General features: G+C 42.0%; 1 protein-coding gene across 1 annotated transcript; it reads right to left on the bottom strand.

Moving 5' to 3' along the window:
- Positions 1 to 23: 23 nt before the first annotated feature.
- On the bottom strand, positions 24 to 17034 carry tnni3k (TNNI3 interacting kinase). Its single transcript, XM_085151284.1, has 25 exons — positions 16516 to 17034; positions 16186 to 16294; positions 15925 to 16010; positions 13596 to 13693; positions 13215 to 13325; positions 13043 to 13141; positions 12808 to 12946; positions 11624 to 11768; positions 11438 to 11542; positions 11251 to 11345; positions 11015 to 11164; positions 10857 to 10940; positions 10715 to 10771; positions 9310 to 9402; positions 9175 to 9232; positions 8896 to 9090; positions 8087 to 8191; positions 7948 to 8000; positions 6309 to 6361; positions 5694 to 5826; positions 4864 to 4973; positions 3683 to 3742; positions 3436 to 3605; positions 2354 to 2433; positions 24 to 357 (listed from the first exon to the last, which is right to left on the bottom strand). Exons 1-25 carry the CDS (start codon positions 16553 to 16555, stop codon positions 278 to 280), a joined length of 2508 nt encoding a protein of 835 aa, XP_085007410.1. The 5' UTR covers positions 16556 to 17034; the 3' UTR covers positions 24 to 277.
- Positions 17035 to 17091: the final 57 nt, after the last annotated feature.

Genomic DNA, 17091 nt, shown 5'->3' with positions numbered 1-17091 from the left:
TGACAAATAAAATGTCTTTACATTTAAATTTATCATCAAGAACAAGAATAAAGAGAAAACGTTGTTTTACATGTGCGTTTTTAAAAAACAGTGTCACTAAGTTTCAGTTCACAAACAGATCATGCATAGACTGTATGTTATAACCAAATAACAGGTAACCTCAGTTATCATCATATGCAGTTTCTAAAGATTTATTTATTACATCAAAAATGTCACAAAATACACAACTATCTGTATTAATACGATGATAATAACGAGTCTGGAGCTCGGGGAGGGTTCAGTTACTTTCCTCAAAGCTGCCGCTGCTGCTGAGGGAAGAACAGAATCTCATGGTGCTCATGGGATCAGACACATACCCTGAGGATGAGAACAACAAGGATTTTTTCTTTATGTGGTGGTTAAGAAGGACAAATAACAGATCAAGGGCTGATGGGCCAATTCATTAGATACACCTTGCTAGAATTCTTCTTTTTTGCCATCAAAATTGTCTTAAGTCTTCAGGCCACAGATTCAACGAGCTGAGTCCAGGAAACAGTTTCATACTTGTCTTAATGCGACTCTATTGTTATAGGCTCTTTGCTGCAATGGTAAATGGCCTGTATTTGTATAGCGCTTTACTCAGTCCTTAAGGACCAGAGATGGGCAGTAACACGTTGTAACGCTTTACTGTAATCCGATTACTTTTTTCAAGTAACGAGTAAAGTAAGGGATTACTATTGCAAAAACGGTAATTAGATTACCGTTACTTTCCCGTAGGAACGCTGCGTTACTGCGTTACTAAAACCATGATTTTTTTGCGAGAATGTCTCATGACAGTGACGTAAGCGAGTGCGACGTTCGTGACAACAGCTGTGTGCAGATCAACAATGGATCATATATCGAGTGCAGAGAGAGTATGAGCGTGCAGCGTTTAAAGCGTGGAAGTACTGACCTTACTTTGAGTTTGATTCCATAAAAAGTGACAAAAACATTAGTGTCCGTTGTGCGTGGGAAGAAAACTTCTTTTTACAGCAAAAAACCCCTAAACTTCCAAACAAGCACCGAGTAGCTACGACGTAATGGGAAACTCACAGAGAAACTCGCGGATTCTTCCACTGACCGCTGCACACCTGCACCAGGGTAACCCTCCGCCTACCCCACTCCTGCTTTACAGGTGAAAATAGAGCAACAGGACCGCTAGTCTTTGACTTTATTTATTTTCTGCTGTGTTTTACTTGCATCTATTTGAAAAACTAAGTGTAAACACAAAAATATTTTATTTTATGTGCTGGAATGTGCAGAAAATAGGTTTAAATGTTAAACTAATTTCTTCCAGTCAGAGAATGTTGCATATAATTACATTTTTGCTTGATGCATAAAGTTAAAAGATTAAAACTAATAAAACAAGTTTTAAAAAGAGACTTTTCCATTTGATTACATTTTGTATGATGATTATGCAGAAAAAGTAGAATTGGGCTGAAAGATCTATCACTTTATCACCTATTCAGGTTGTAAATCGTGTTTTTAACAAGTAACTAAGTAACTAAGTAATTAATTACTTTTGAAAATAAGTAATCAGTAAAGTTACGGGATTACTGTTTTGGGGAAGTAATCGGTAATTAGTTACTGATTACTTTTTTCAAGTAACTTGACCAACACTGCTAAGGACCCCAAAGCACTTTACACTACATCCAGTCACACACACATTCACACACTGGTGATGGCAGCTACATTGTAGCCACAGTTGAGGCGAGGCTGCCGGTGAAGTGTCTCGCCCAAGGACACAACGACCGAGACTGTCGGAGTCGGGGCTCGAACCGGCAACCTTCCGATTACAAGACGAACTGCCAACTCTTGAGCCACGATCGATAAGTGGTTATCTGTGTTCCTGTTGCCTTCCTATCAGTCACGCCATTCTCCTCTGACGCCTGGCACCAACACAGCATTTTACCCATGAAACTGCCACTCACTGGGTATTTTCTGTTTTTTCCAGGTCATTCTTTATAAATCCCTGAGATGGTTGTGTGAGAAAATCCCAGTAAATCGGCAGCTTTGAAAATAATTAGGCAGTCTGGCACCAACAAACCATGCCACAGTCACCTTTCTTCATTCTTCTAGTGGTCGGTTTGAATTTTAGCAGGTCTGCTTTAAAATGTCTACATGCCTAAATGGATTTGCTTGGTTGATTAGAGGTTTGCATGGCATCAGCAGGTGTACCTAATGCAGTGGCCCGTGACTGTATTGGTATTGGGCCACATTCAAGTTCAGAATGATGACAAGCACTAACACAAAAGTTTTGAAATGCAAGAGATCTACTTAAAAAGTAATTTGTGTAATCATACAGTGTTACTGACTCTGTGTTAAGCACACAAACCATTTCGATCGATGGGAGAGAACTGCATGCTCCTTCTGAGTTCCTCCAGTGAAAGCCCTCCAGATGCTCTGCGCCGCTCACTGAAATTAAAAAGAACATCCTCAGCATTCGTTCGTTAATCTACTGGAAAACAATACTTTGGAATATATACTGCTGCATTTACAGGGAGAAAGACAGATGAGACGAAGGCAGCTCCAAGCAAAGAAACTCAATATGTAATGTCAGACTCAACAGCTGCCTACTTTCGCTTTCTCTGCAGGTGTGCTGCATACAAAATTCATGACAGGTATAAATGTGCAACCCCAGATCATAATAAGGAGACATAATAATAGGAAAAGGTCATTTAGGTTAGGGAATTTGACTTCATTGCTCCGATTTCTGTTTTTTACAATATATTTACGATCTGTGAAACATGAAACTAAATGTGGCTGAAAGTTGCAGAGGAGGTTTCTTTGTAGGACAATATTTACAAAGAGGGCCTTGTCTAATTTCAGTACTCCACATTGACTGTTACCAGGCTCTCACTCTTCTCATGCACACACACAAACAAGCTCAAAGACAAGTGTCTAACTTCCTTCACAGTCAGACTGACAGGACTGTTTTATTACATTTGCTTTCCTTTGTTTCCTGGTTGGTATCCGAGCAACTCTACTCCCCACTGAACGGAGTTGCTCAACTTGCCTGCTTGTTATCAGCACGACAGTTGTTGAAAGTGTTTACAGGATTTGCTTTTACATCACATGTTCTTGTCGAATAAGCCCAGACATGTTTGAGACTTGAAGCCACGTTTTTATTGTACTCACATATACATTGTTGTATATTTTCATCTCAAAACTGGCCTTTTCTAAGTATCGGTTTGGCTCGAGATCCACTTTCTTTATGGCCTTGGCAGGGATGTGCTCTCAAAGGAGCAATCAGAAACTTAGAAAGCCAGCAAACTAAAGAAAACTCGTCCATCTTAGCCAGAAAGAGAATTAAGATATTAACCACAGTGGGCTTTGGCCAGCAGTAGAGGACCAAATGAGTGCAAGTGTGCAGTAAATTATTCCCTCCTGTTTAAGGAGACGCTCGAGTTGTCTTACCTCTGGGTCCAGAAAGCATAGGCGCGAGTGTTGAGAGCATACTCGAGTTCAAAACGAGAGCGCAGGGCGGCCACGTGGCTCCGGCCGGGTCCTCCTCGCCCGAGCAGACAGTCAGACGAGGAGGAGGGAGAGAGGGAGCCGCTACTGTTACTGGAAGCTGGAGACATCAGCTGTGATACATAATAGAGAAAATGTAATTATTACAACATGCATGTAGGCATTTAATCATACGTGGCAGATTATGTACCTCAACATTGCACAGGCATTCCTCCAGGCTGGAAACCACTTCAGAGAATTCAGGCCTGTCCTAAAATTTCAAAAGCGAAAAGAAAGGAAACTATATTTATTTTAGCCTTTTTTTAAACACTCAGAAATGCATCAGGCACATCCCCAAAAAGATGCACAGGTGTATTCTCTCCCAAACTGGTGTGTATATTCTGCTTATTTTAGTCCGCCCACACACGAGGCAAAGGTGACCTGTGCTTTTAAAAGCAGCCCTCAGATCTCTCGCCTCGCTGTAAAAGAACAAACACTGCCACCCTGCAAAGCTGTTCAATTATACATCACATCCAGAGAGAGCGTCTGTCTGCATGTCAATGACTGAAGCCAAGACTAAAACAAATGTAGGATAACATTTAGGAAACACTTAAAGATATATAAAAATGCAATACACGTTTTAAAAAACCTTTTCCCTACATTATGTTTTCAAAAGGTTTTACAGCAATTTATTTATTATTGACTTAAGAAATTTTAAAAAAATGTACATATGTATGTTTCAAAAGCAACAGTTTGCACTTTCAACAGGTTTAAATTACGCAGATGTCACGGCCGTTCATCTGGAAATCTACAGTACAGCATGTCCCAGTTTGAAAGCCACGTGAGAACCAGTTTACTGCACAGGTGAGGCACCAGGAGAGAAGCCTGCATGTAAGATCCTGTGGCAGCCTGCTCTTGTTAAATAAATGCTTTCATGACGTTGAAGTGGGACAAGCGGACCACAAAAGTAAACAGGAAGTTGATGTACCACTGGGAGGAAAATGTGCTCGCATGATCAGCCGTGTGATAACATTAAGGGGAAGAAAAGAAGAGGAATCCCAGCTAGTTATAAACAGCACAGAGGGAGGATCATCAGGGTCCTGAGTACTCCTAAATGTGAACAGCGATGCAATAATCTGTCATCTGGGGATCAGCTTCTCTCATTCATTACTGCTGCTTGTGCACTGAAGGAGCAGCTGACTCAGCATCCTGTGACTCTCAGAGCCTTATTATGTTTATATAGTAATGGCTGATATAATATGGATGACATCATAGTATTTTATATTTCTAATACAATAAAGCTCTTAATAGTTGAGTATATCCTGACGAGCTGTAATTTAAGAACAAGTTGCTATCCGAGTAATTACTTCTCAGCACCATCAGGCCGTTTACCTCTGGGCAGGAGTTCCAGCCCCTCATCAGAAGTGCAGAGATGGGTTTGGGAATGGAGTAACCAATAGGAGGCCGGATGTGATGATAGGCCATGTCTGCTGCTGCAGCAGCTAAGGACAAAACAGATCTTTTAAATTCAGCTGTAAAAAGTGTTATCTGAACTGCTTTTGTGATCTATTTTACTTTTCTTGTGGCGTTTAGTATTTGTTTGTAGTGCAAGTAGAATGCATGCATGCTTTGTTTACTGCTAATTATCAGACATTTCTGCACTGAGGTGATGAGCTAGCTCATGCCTTTGCATTCACTGAATTTTTTCTTGAAAAGTCTGAAACTCTAAAATACCACGTGGACAGTCTTTTGTACGGAGCCCCGCAGGGGACATGGGAGAAAAAAAAACATTAAGACGGACTTCTGCGAGATCTCGCAAAACAAACTCGGGATCTCGCAAAAGTTTTAGCCGTATTCTTCCCATTAGCTCGAAGCTAACGGGAGGAGACCTCCCGTTAGCTTCGAGCTAATGGGAGGTCGAGACCACTACAGCCAGGAGGAACACCGCTTTCCCGGCACATCGTGCCTCGACCGCCCGGTCGGCTTCGAGCCAGCGTCCGAAGAATGCGGCTAAAACGTTTGCGAGATCTCGCAAAAGTTTTGCGAGATCCCGAGTTTGTTTTGCGAGATCTCGCAAAACAAAAGTCCGTCTTAATTTTTTTTTCTCCCATGTCCCCTGCGGGGCTCCGTACTTTTGGCTAATGTATGGATCGGGCACTGATTTTGCAATACAAGATGTCACTGATTTAACTTCTGTTTGAACTCATTTGATGAAAAATGACCAGGCTTCAGGTGAGCAAAGGGAATTTCTCCTGTGAGCAGCTCCCACAGACAGAGGGCGTAGCTGAACATGTCCGCCTTCACTGAGTAGCGAGTGCACTGGGTGAACACCTCAGGAGCCATCCAGCGCAGGTTCTGCCAAAACACACGTGGAGATAAAGGTTGTTGAAAGCTCAAGAGGTGAGGGGGGACGTGTATTTTTAAAATTCGGTCTACTTTAATGGCAGCACACACGTATGCAAACAAAATGAAGCCCAATTAAAACCATAAACGCTGTGTCCCAGCAAGGGCAAGTAGATCATCATAACAGGCAGCTCCCTGGAGATGAAACACACTTAACACCAAACTGCAGGCCAAGCACTGTGCAGCATTGAGTCAGCACATTCATACAAATTCTGCATGAAGGCACTTTTCTTTTTTAGCTGGCAGATAATTGATGGCAGTTGCCAGAGAAAGCACTCACTTGAAGTCCAACAAAACAACAGCTTAGACTTTTTATCTTTAAATTTTGAAAGTCACTCAGTCTTTCATGGATGCTGCAGATGGTGTCAGAGTTATTTGGCTAAAGAGGGGAGAAAACTCATTCAAGTAAATGTGAAAGAGCAAACAGCACTGACCCCTGGCTGCTTGGTCATGTTGTCCTCTTCAACAGACTGTAGAAATCTGGATTCTGCAGAGAGAGGCAACGACATTTATAACATCACGTAATTTACAGGACAGCCTGGAACCAAATCTTTTATTGTTTGTAGGACTTTTTTTCTTTTATTGTTTTGATTTTGAGTTAAATGAGTGCTAGCCCTTCATTTTTTTTTCAAGGCTAAGCTTACTAATTTTAACCAACTTTTTTTTAAAAAAGTTTAAAAAGGTTTAGGCCGGAGCAGGTCAGCCACTAATCAGAAGGTCGGTGGTTCAATCCCAGGCTGCCTCCTGCATGCATGCCATACAAACCCCATGGCATGCCTCTTGCATGCCATGGGGTTAGTATCTTGGGCAAGATACTAACCCCATATTTGCCTACTGGTGGTGGTCAGAGGGCCCGGTGGCGCCAGTGTCCGGCAGCCTCGCCTCTGTCAGTGCGCCCCAGGGCAGCTGTGGCTACAATGTAGCTGCCATCACCAGTGTGTGAATGACTGAATGTAGTGTGAAGTGCTTTGGGGTCCTTAGGGACTAGAAAAGCGCTATACAAATGCAGGCCAAAATTAAAGCGAGAAATTAGCCATCAAGCGTCTGCTAGCTTCTTAGATGAGTTTTTTAAAAATCCCTAATGCAGTCTCGCAAGACAACTTTTATCTAATACATTTTTTAAGAAGGTTTGCTGAGTCTTCCAACACGGTTTCAAGAGTATGGAAGCAACACTGGGAGCCCATTAACCCAGCAGGAGGACCAGTATCTGCTTTGTGAAAAGATAAACAGGAGGAGCACTCCCAGAGCCCCACAAACAGCCTCAACCAGGTTCCTCCTACGCATGTTTCTACTCAAACTGTTGGACATCGACTCCATTAGCGTGAAACAACTTCCTTTACTGGGATCTGTGCTGAACCCCATCACCGTGTAGCTCCACTGGTATTTTCCAGAAAATAACCCAACTGGCAGGTCCACCAGTGGCGCCTATTCGCTTCAGAAATATGCAAGAGCCAGCAGTCCCCAACTCCCGGGCCTCGGACCGGTACCGGTCCGTGAGTCGTTTGGTACCGGGCCGCGAGAGTTGAGGCTCAGGTGTGAAATGTATAGTTTTCAGGGTTTTTATTGGTTTTCAGCGTTATTTTGTTATCGTTTTTATCATTAACTCGGTTTTCCTGGGTCTTTTCACGTGTGATATGAATAAACTTTCTTTTTTCGGCACCGGTACTAGTTTTATTTTGTTGTATTTATCCGCGACACCTTAAAGGCCGGTCCATGAAAATATTGTCGGGCATAAACCGGTCCGTGGCGCAAAAAAGGTTGGAGACCGCTGCAAGAGCAGCCTAGTGGAGGTCATGTTTGCGGAGCTCTGGCAGTTCCTTCTTGCACAAAGGAGTAGCTACCAGTCCTGCTGATGGGTCAATGCTAATTTTACGACCCCGTCCGGCTCTCCTCGTGTTTTTCGCGACTGAAAACCAAGTCGGGAAGGTAGACCTTTTAAATCAGCTTATGATTGGAAAAGTTCTTATAGCATTTACATTTATCACGTTACTGGAAGTTATTTTATTTGTTGCTAATAACATTTGTAACATTTAGTTTAGAAAAGAATAAAGAAAACATCATCTATGGCCTCACCTCCGAAATCAGCCACCACTGCGTGTCCATCCTCATATAGCAGAATATTGTGACTGGAAGGAAGACATGTATTATTTGCAGTGACAACAGTTATTCTCCAATTCCATTCCAGCATATACGTTTCCACTGTGGCGCCTACCTGTTGAGGTCCCTGTGGATAATAGGCTGTGTGAGGTTGTGCAGGTACTCCATGCCCTTGGCCACATCAATGGCAATGATGAGCTTGGACTGCAGGTCGATAAGCCTGTCCATTGACACATCATTAAAGCAGCAACCACTTAGTACTAGATCAATGACCCCTGCCAATCACACACAGCTCTTTACACAGATCAATAGGACAGTCTATAAAGACATCACCTGGCCACACAGTTAGCAGAACACTTCATCTGGATCAATGATGATTCAGGCTGAGGGGAAGAGACTGGTGAGGGGACACTTCCGAGGATGATAATGGGACCCGAAATAGTCAACTGCGCCGTGCACACCCCTCAAAGTAACTACCTAAAGTAGTCTGACCTCTTTTTACAACCTGTTTATAAGGACATATATCCTGATTATTACTTCACTGCACCAGAGTTCTACTAACTTATTTAGGATTCATTTTTTAATTTGGAAGTAGATTACTAGAAATAGATAGTAGAACGTATAATGCTGAGTTTGTATGTAATGGCAAAGATGACTCGGTAATGGTGCATGAAGAAGGGGAGAGCTCTAACTGAACTGTTTGGGTTTGTGTGTGCATACTTTATATATTTATGTTGTTCTGGCACAAATCGATTTACTCAGAATGTTCGAAGGCTAGAGACAAAAAGCAAAGCCCCATATTGGGATTCTTAACTTATGGTAGATGCTCTCCAGGTTAGAGTTAACTAGTAGTGTATGGTTAAGGTTTCAGATAAATTGCTAAGACATGATAATTCCCAAAATAACTCACGAAAACTTCCTCACCTCTTCTGCTCATGCAGCAGGGAGAACAATGAGCCTCCAGACACGTACTGGGTAACGATGGCAAACTGACTGGGGTCGTCCAGACATGCTCCCACAAACTGGATGATGCAGGGATGATTGAGGCAACAGAGGATGGAAACCTCTCTGCAGAACATATCTACGTCTGACTTTGAACAGTACGTGTTCGCTCGATAACTACAGGAGACATTAAAGATTCAAGGGTCAGTTAGTTCTTTCCTCCTTCTAATAGATGAATCCAAAAGCTGTGTGAATAAATACCGCTTTATGGCGACGATTTTATTTCTACATTTGCCTTTGTAGACTCTTCCGAAGGAGCCTGTGTGAGACACACATAATAATGTCAGATGTGTAAGCACATTCGATGGAGGAGGGGACAACAGGAAATAGACTCACCCGATCCAATAATTTCATTAAACTCCAGCTCAGACAGCTGTAGGTGGAAGTGAGATGGAAGACTGGCCCTGAGCACAAGAACTTCTGCTTTCTCTGAAAGGAAAATTTAAATAATCATTAACCCTACAAGCCACAATGTTGCTTATGTTAAATGCCTGCACGTTCTCCTGTTCAACCTGCAATAGACACACTTTATTTTGATGTGTTATTTTAAAAGCATGTCCTGAATAAAAAATCATTATACACACTTAATTGTACTCTGTTGCTTCCATATATGACTTACTGTCTGGAGATGTGGGGTAATGCATATAAAACGAACACTCTTCCTATTTTCAAGTTACAAAGAAGAGCTATAAGAATTATAAACCAATCAAACTATATAGAACCAACTAACGTTTTGTTTATTAATCTGAATACCCTGAAATTTTATGATTTAGTTGAATATAAAATGGCACAGATAATGTATAAAGCACAAAATAACTTGCTTTGCTGCAGTACTCAGAAGCTGTTTAAAGTCAGAGAGAGTCAATATGACTTAAGGGGAACAGATTTCTTTAAAAAAAAACAAGATAAGGACAAATATAAAGCAGAGATGTGTTTCTGTTAGAGGAGTTAACCTGTTATGACAGTGATTTAAAAAGGTGGAGTTCTTTTTCCTTGTTTAAAAATAGAGTATTAGAAAAATATATAAATCAAGAATGAAAAGAGCAAAAATAATAAAACTGAAACTCTTGACTGTTTTGCTTTGATGTAGTTACTTATCTAAGGTGGAAAGTTTTTTGTTTGTTTGTTTTTGCTTTGCTTTGTTTTATTCTTTGCTTCGAGCCCTGTGTACAGGAGCTGTATGCAAAAAGATCTTTTGTTAAAAGGGTTGGCGTAATAAGCAAATGCTTCAGCCAATACCTTTTGATTAGCCTTGTCTCGTGCTTTCTTGCTTTGTGGTAGATCTTTGTTCTGTATTCATTGAGATATTTGAATGCTAATCAATAAAATCAATCAAAATCAAATCAAAAGCATGGCAAAGGTTTAAATCGAATAACATTCTTATAATGGTCACAGGATAGATGGCACATGTAGCATGTATAGCGATTAAAATACATTTAAATCAATTAATTTTGGCTTGAGTAAAACATTTGACACCTTTATATCATTCCCTGAAATGTAGCTTTCCAATTTCAAACGTTGATATTTACACAGTTTCAAGCTGTGTTTTATCAAATTCACATCAATTTATTATGCCGGAGACGCATCTGTAGTTTACACCACCCCCCGATTTCACAGCAAAAGACACCAAGTGTTATTATCAGCAGCTAAACCCCTTCGTTTGGCAGCAGACATGGCGTGCGCTGCCTCGTGAGCTGTCAGCGATGTTGGAAATCAGCTGCGCTTCACTCCACCTCAGTACCTTTAGTCATGCTTTTGATCTTTCCTAGAGGAGACGGAACAGAGACGTAGGAGCCATCTGGAAGAGATGCATATTCAGACACGTTAGCAGGAGATTATGTGGGGATTTTAATCCAGATAATATATTTCAAGTGGTGACTAACCCCCTCCTGGCTGAGAGTACTCATTGCAAGGAGAGTCATCTGGACGTTTGTAGTGTTTTAATAAGGTGACGATGGCATCGTGACCTGGAAAAAATAGTGAGCAGCAACATTTATTTCAGCTTTCCAAGCTTGCCGAGCTCATAATAGTCTAAGCAGACCTTTTTCATAAGCCCACATGAGGCATGTCTGCTCGTCTTTCTCTCCACTGGACCTGCTGGGGTCGCAGGCGACAAGGTTCATGTCTGCACCGCTGTCCAACAAGAATTGTACCAGGCGGATATGACCATGGAAACAGGCGCTGTGCAGAGCTAAACAACAGCACAGGACACACAGATAATAATGGAACTCAGTGCACTGTAAGAAATTAATAAATCAATTAGTAAACGACTCTCACCTGTGTGTCCATCTCTGCCCTGATAGTTGATGCTCATGGCATTCTGGCTCAACAAGAATTTGACCATCTCCAGATCTTTCCCGTAGGTGCATGCACTGTGACATGAGATGTGGATTTAACATCACCTCAGAGCAATACGTCCACTGTGAAATGTGTTTTTGCACACTATAAATTAAGCTAAATATACCTGTGAAGTGCCGTTTCACTGAATATGTTCTCCTTTGAAAGGCTGTCTGTACCAGAGTACTGTATTAACTCCTTCACGGCTGTGAATTTGCCGTTGTAGCAGGCCCTGATGAGACATAGCATTCATTGCAATTCGTGTCATGTACCAAAAACTCAGAGAAGACCTCTAACACTGCAGATGATTTACAAGTGTAACGGCGTATCCCCGTAGATGTTCACAGAGTGAGGCTGTACATCAAAGCTGCCCTGCAGAAGAAAGCGGACGACTTCATGGTGACCGAAACGAGCACAGAAGTGGAGGGGGACGTGATCTTCATTGTCTTGGGCATTCACTGGTGGGGAGAATACAAATGTTAGAGGGAATTCAAATTTAGAATTCAAGTAGCTTCTCTGTGGCTTCTGAAGAAGGGAAAAAGCTTAAATGCTTTTGTATCAATCAGGGATGCAACAATACCAGTTTTTTCAAACCGATACGATACCGATACTTGGATCTGAGTACTTGCCGATACAGAGTACAAAAACCGATACTTCTACCACATACACACAAATGCAATGAATTGGAAGACAGGTTTTATTTTATTCTCTGCCGATAAAAAATAAAATCTTAATAAAAATGACCACAAAAAAATTTCAAGTGAAAAATAAGCACTTCTGTTAAATTATTGCAGTCTCCACATTGTAATTTTACAAAATATCACTGAACTATTGGCACTGTCCCGAGCTTTCAGAATAATAAATAAACACTTCTGTTCATTTATTATATTTCATATCGCAGCTCGAGTATGCTGAGAAGACGGTGCAATCCTATGTTTTCCACGACCGGCATTGGCTGGTCATCCAGAGCGATAAAATGAGTCAGAGCCTCTGTTATTTTAACTGCCCGTGGATTTTCTCTTGACATTTTTCTTCGCTTTTCCAAAACCTGAGTTAAAGTTGGCTGTTCCGGTCCACACTGCTGACATTTTGTTTAGCCTAGCTACATCAGCCTCCTGTTTCTCTTTTTTATCTGGAGCTGCCAGTCTCACTCGCCTAACCCTGAGCCTGTTTAGCGCAGGATGTCCCCCCTAGTGGCCAATCTAAAAAACTACAACAGAAATGACAAGCCACCCTCTGATTAATGAAATAAGTTAGTATCGGTTCATGGTATCGGCTTACTTTTACGAGTATGAGTACACACACATTTTACAGTATCGGCCCCGATACTATGGTATGTATCGGGTATCGGGGCCGATACTGTAAACCGATACCGATACGGTATCGGTTTACAGTATCGGCATCCCTAGTATCAATATATCAACCATCAGGTTTCTCTTACAGACCATCAACCCATGTCAATTTTGATCAGAGCCCTCTCAAAGTCTTGGGTCCTACCGTTAGTTTTGCTTCCCTCACTCATCAGCAGTTTGACAATACCAAGAAAGCCCTTGGCAGCAGCCAGATGCAGCGGGCGATCGCCCACCTCACCACTTGCATTCACATCTGCCCCGAACTTCAGCAGCAGCTTCGTCACCTACAAAACAGGAGAGGACCAGAAGAAGCCCAGAGTACAAATACAGGTGTTTACAAAGATGCTGTCCCCACATGAAGTTTAACATGAGGAGTTTACCTGCTCGTGGTCATTGTAGGAAGCAATGTGCAGTGGGGTGAAAAAGACAGCATCCTGAACGTTAACATAGGCTCCGTGCTGTAGGAGTATGTCTGCAGCCTGGAGGTGGAAATAGCCACAGGTCAAGGTACGAAATCAACACGGTCCATAACGGCTGATCATTTTCTCTCACCTCGTGATGCCCGGCCAGAGTGGCAACATGAAGGGCCGTGAGAGCACCGTATCCCAACTGCTGCACATCTGACCCACCATGGAGAAGCGCAGTCACCAGCTCAGCATTATCCTGCAACATGCAAATAAAACAGTAATACTGCATTTCCACAGATCCTGCAGGGTTAGATATAAGCATATGTCATTTTTAATCTGCAGTATTATCACAATTAATAACTAAAAACATGAAGCTATGTCCATAGTACCTTTGTGTGTACTTGCACTCCACCATGTGGTAAAAATTTAGAAAGCTATCAACCAGATAACATATAGCATAACAAAAGCAAGACATGGACACGGTTCCACCTTGAAGTTTACGTTACTGCCCTTTACTTCTCTGCACCTTGTAAGCAGCCAGGTGGAGAGCAGTGAATCCATTCCTGGTCAGTCTTGAAGGACGCAGGCCTTTGAGTATCAGGGTGCGCATATGGGCCTTGTTCCCTGGACACAAATATGTCACATTATGCACCAGTGAAATATCTCTTACTGCAAATGAAATAACAGGATGGACTGGAATGAAAAACTAGAGAAACCACAGTTCTAGCCTTTAGTTGCATTTCTGTATTTATCGTTTATATTTAACCTTTATGTGCAGTGATGTGATAAAGTATTTGCCCCCATCTTCATTTATTAGTTCTCTGCATATATATTTCAGATCATTAAACTTAAATTTAATATTAGACACAGTTAACTCAAGTGAATACAAATTCAAATACAATTTCACTTGCCACACCCAGACTGGATTACTGCCAGATCCGCTGAATCAGGAAATCACTTAAATAGTTGGAAAAACCTGAAAAAGCAGCACAGTGACCCCAGCACAGCTATGATCTAAAGAGAGGGCTACAAAGTCATTTCTAAGGCTTTGGGATTGCAGCAAACCACAGCGAGAGCCATTGTTCACAAATGAAGAATATTCAACAATAGGGCAAAAATGCCATCGATGGGAAAGTTCCCAGGAGAAAACCACTGCTGACCAAATGAACAAGAAACTCGTCTCATATCCCAATATTTTGGGGACTGACCAGACAAAAGCAAGACTTTTTGGAAGGTTTGAGTCTCCTTATGTGTGCTGGAAAACTAACACAGCATACCAACAGTCAAGCATGGTGGTGGTAGTGTTATAGTCTGGCGTTGCTTTCCTGCTTCAGGGCCTGGACGACTTGATGTAATTGATGGAACCATGAATGCTCTACCATAAAATCCCAAAGGAGAATATCCAGCCCAGAAGCTCAATTGCACCTGGGTTATGCAGATTATTAATCTGAAACACGCCAGCAAACCCACCTCTGAAAGGTTTAGAAGTGGTGTAGTCAAAGGCTGGACAGACTGAGAGGCTTTGGCATAACTTCAAACAGGCTGTTCATGCTTGAACTTCATGCTTGGGGCTGTGGTCAGGTGGTCGAGCAGATCAGCTACTGATCGGAAGGTTGGTGGTTCGATTCTTGGCTTCCCCAGTCTGCATGCCAAATATCCTTGGGCAAGATACTAACCCCAAGTTGCTCTCCGATGCGTTCATCGGAGTATGAATGTGTGTGAATGTAGTTTAGTTTGCACTTGTGTTTAGAAGTGTTTGTATGAGTGGGTGCGAATGGGTGAATGAGGCATGTTGTATAGAGCGCTTTGAGTACTCTCAAGACACTGGGGCGATCGTGGCTCAAGAGTTGGGAGTTCGCCTTGTAATCGGAAGGTTGCTGGTTTGAGCCCCGGCTTGGACAGTCTCGGTCGTTGTGTCCTTGGGAGAGACACTTCACCCGTTGCCTACTGGTGGTGGTCAGAGGGCCCGGTGGCGCCAGTGTCCGGCAGCCTCGCCTCTGTCAGTGCGCCCCAGGGTGGCTGTGGCTACAATGTAGCTGCCATCACCAGTGTGTGAATGTGTGTGTGAATGGGTGGATGACTGGATATGTAAAGCGCTTTGGGGTCCTTAGGGACTAGTAAAGCACTATACAAATACAGGCCATTTACCATTTTACTCCAGGAGAGTAGAAAAGCGCTGTATAAGAATCAGTCCATTTACCATTTAAACCCTCCAGTGTGACTCAATTAAACCAATTCTGGAAAGACGAGTGGGCTAAAATTCCTCCACACTGTTGTGAAAGACTCAGTGGCAGTTATAACAAACACAGTTACTAGACTTAGGGGCAGTTACTTCTTCATGTAGAGCCAGGCAGGTTCTGGTGGCTTCTTTTTCCACTTTACAAATGAAATCTTGTTATTGTTATTGTGCTTTTTATGTACTCAGGTAATCTGTGTCTAATATTTATTTTTGTTTGGTGATCACTCCCAACCAGTCACGGCAGATATCGACCCCTCCCTGAGGCGATTCCCCATCTCACTGCAGCCACGTGCTCATAGTGGGTCGTCTGATTGTTGGAATGATCTCTTTCTTAGTGCAGGGTCTTTACCTTACAGTATAAAGTGACTTGAGGCGACTCTTTGGTGCAATATAAATAAAACTGAATTGAATCTGAAACTTGTGTGACAAGTATGCAAAAAAAAATAAGAAATCAGTAAGGAGGCAAATACTTTTTCACAGTACGTTCATTTCATTTCTGTTTAGTTCTGTGCTGCTTACACCACAAACAATAATGTCCGTCAGGCTACAGTAATCCTTCCCTCCACCGTCACATTTTGTTGAGGAGTTATTAATAGGCTCTAGTAGTCATGCATACCTCCACACACGCAGCAGAGATGCAGCAGCGACAGCCCCTTCTCTGTTCGGTAGCTCACATTCACCTTCTGAAAAGCTTCATCGGAGCTGAGCCACAGAAAAATCAACATCACCTGCTTGTGAACGATATAAAACCACTGACAGGGAATTATTCAAACTAGGTGGAGTTCCAACAGAGGAACAGTGCACGTCAGCTTAAATGTAGTTCGTATAGTGACTCATACAGATTGTGTCGCTCACAGAAATATAAAGAGTTTGTCACCTGAAAGCGAGCTTAAGATCCACCAGCTCGCTGTCTTTCAGCTGGAAGTCGTCGTCCAACTTCTCAATGATCACAGAGTATGACTCACCAACTTTCTTCTTCCATTCATCTTTATAACACCATCATCAAGGTGGAACATTAATAACAATGTAATATTTTATCTTACATTTCTAATTATCTAGCCATATATTCAACAATCTACCGAGTACACACATAGCCTTTTGCAGCTTCAGTGTCTGTAAACTGTAACCTATCCTCTTGGGCGTCCCTCCTTAAATACAAACCTCATTATCAGTCATGTGTATACATGTGGGAAACAAAAGTCATTACCTGTGCATGTCTGAGATGGTCTTGATTTGTAATTTCCCATTGAGGGGATCCTTCTCGTTTTATCTGTGCTGTGTAGTTTGGTGAACTCGAGTAAGACGGGAACACAATCTCTCCCTCGGCCACAATTGCACAGGTCCACATCAAAAGGGGATCATAGCCATGAGCTAAAAATAAACACTACTGAGTGGAATGCCTAACAACTATGACAACTGATCTCTCTCCCCTCTGTGTGGATATATGTACAGTATAAAACAAAGCAGGTGATTGATGTCCTACAGTGTCCCACTGTCCCTTTGTGTGGCTCACGAATCTGAACATGACTTAAATGAGTTTTATTTTGATACATTTCTGTAGCTCCTCTTCACTGATGGAGGAAAAACTGAGTAAATAGAAGCAATGCTGCTGGACTCTGCAGTCTGTGAAAAAAAACTCAAATAAAGAAGAAAATCCAATATCCCCAGTGATGTATGCAGATTTCTCACTTTAAAAAAAGAGAAAAAATACTATTATGGGTCTACAATAAAACAATAAACTTCATAAAAAATGTACAAAAGTATTATAACTATTTAATATTAA

Source organism: Neolamprologus multifasciatus, chromosome 23 (assembly GCF_963576455.1).
Source record: "Neolamprologus multifasciatus chromosome 23, fNeoMul1.2, whole genome shotgun sequence".
NCBI classification, from domain to species: domain Eukaryota; kingdom Metazoa; phylum Chordata; class Actinopteri; order Cichliformes; family Cichlidae; genus Neolamprologus; species Neolamprologus multifasciatus.
The sequence above is the reverse complement of the archived record's forward strand: the minus strand, read 5'-3'. Positions and strand labels throughout refer to the sequence as shown.

Excerpts from the sequence above, each read along its gene's own strand:
- tnni3k (XM_085151284.1), bottom strand. The coding sequence starts at position 16,555 with ATGGGAAATTACAAATCAAGACCATCTCAGACATGCACAG. Across the intron at positions 12,947-13,042 it reads CCTACAATGACCACGAGCAG|GTGACGAAGCTGCTGCTGAA; the intron begins GTAAACTCCTCA and ends CCTGTTTTGTAG. Across the intron at positions 5,827-6,308 it reads ACATGACCAAGCAGCCAGGG|AACCTGCGCTGGATGGCTCC; the intron begins GTCAGTGCTGTT and ends GTGTTTTGGCAG.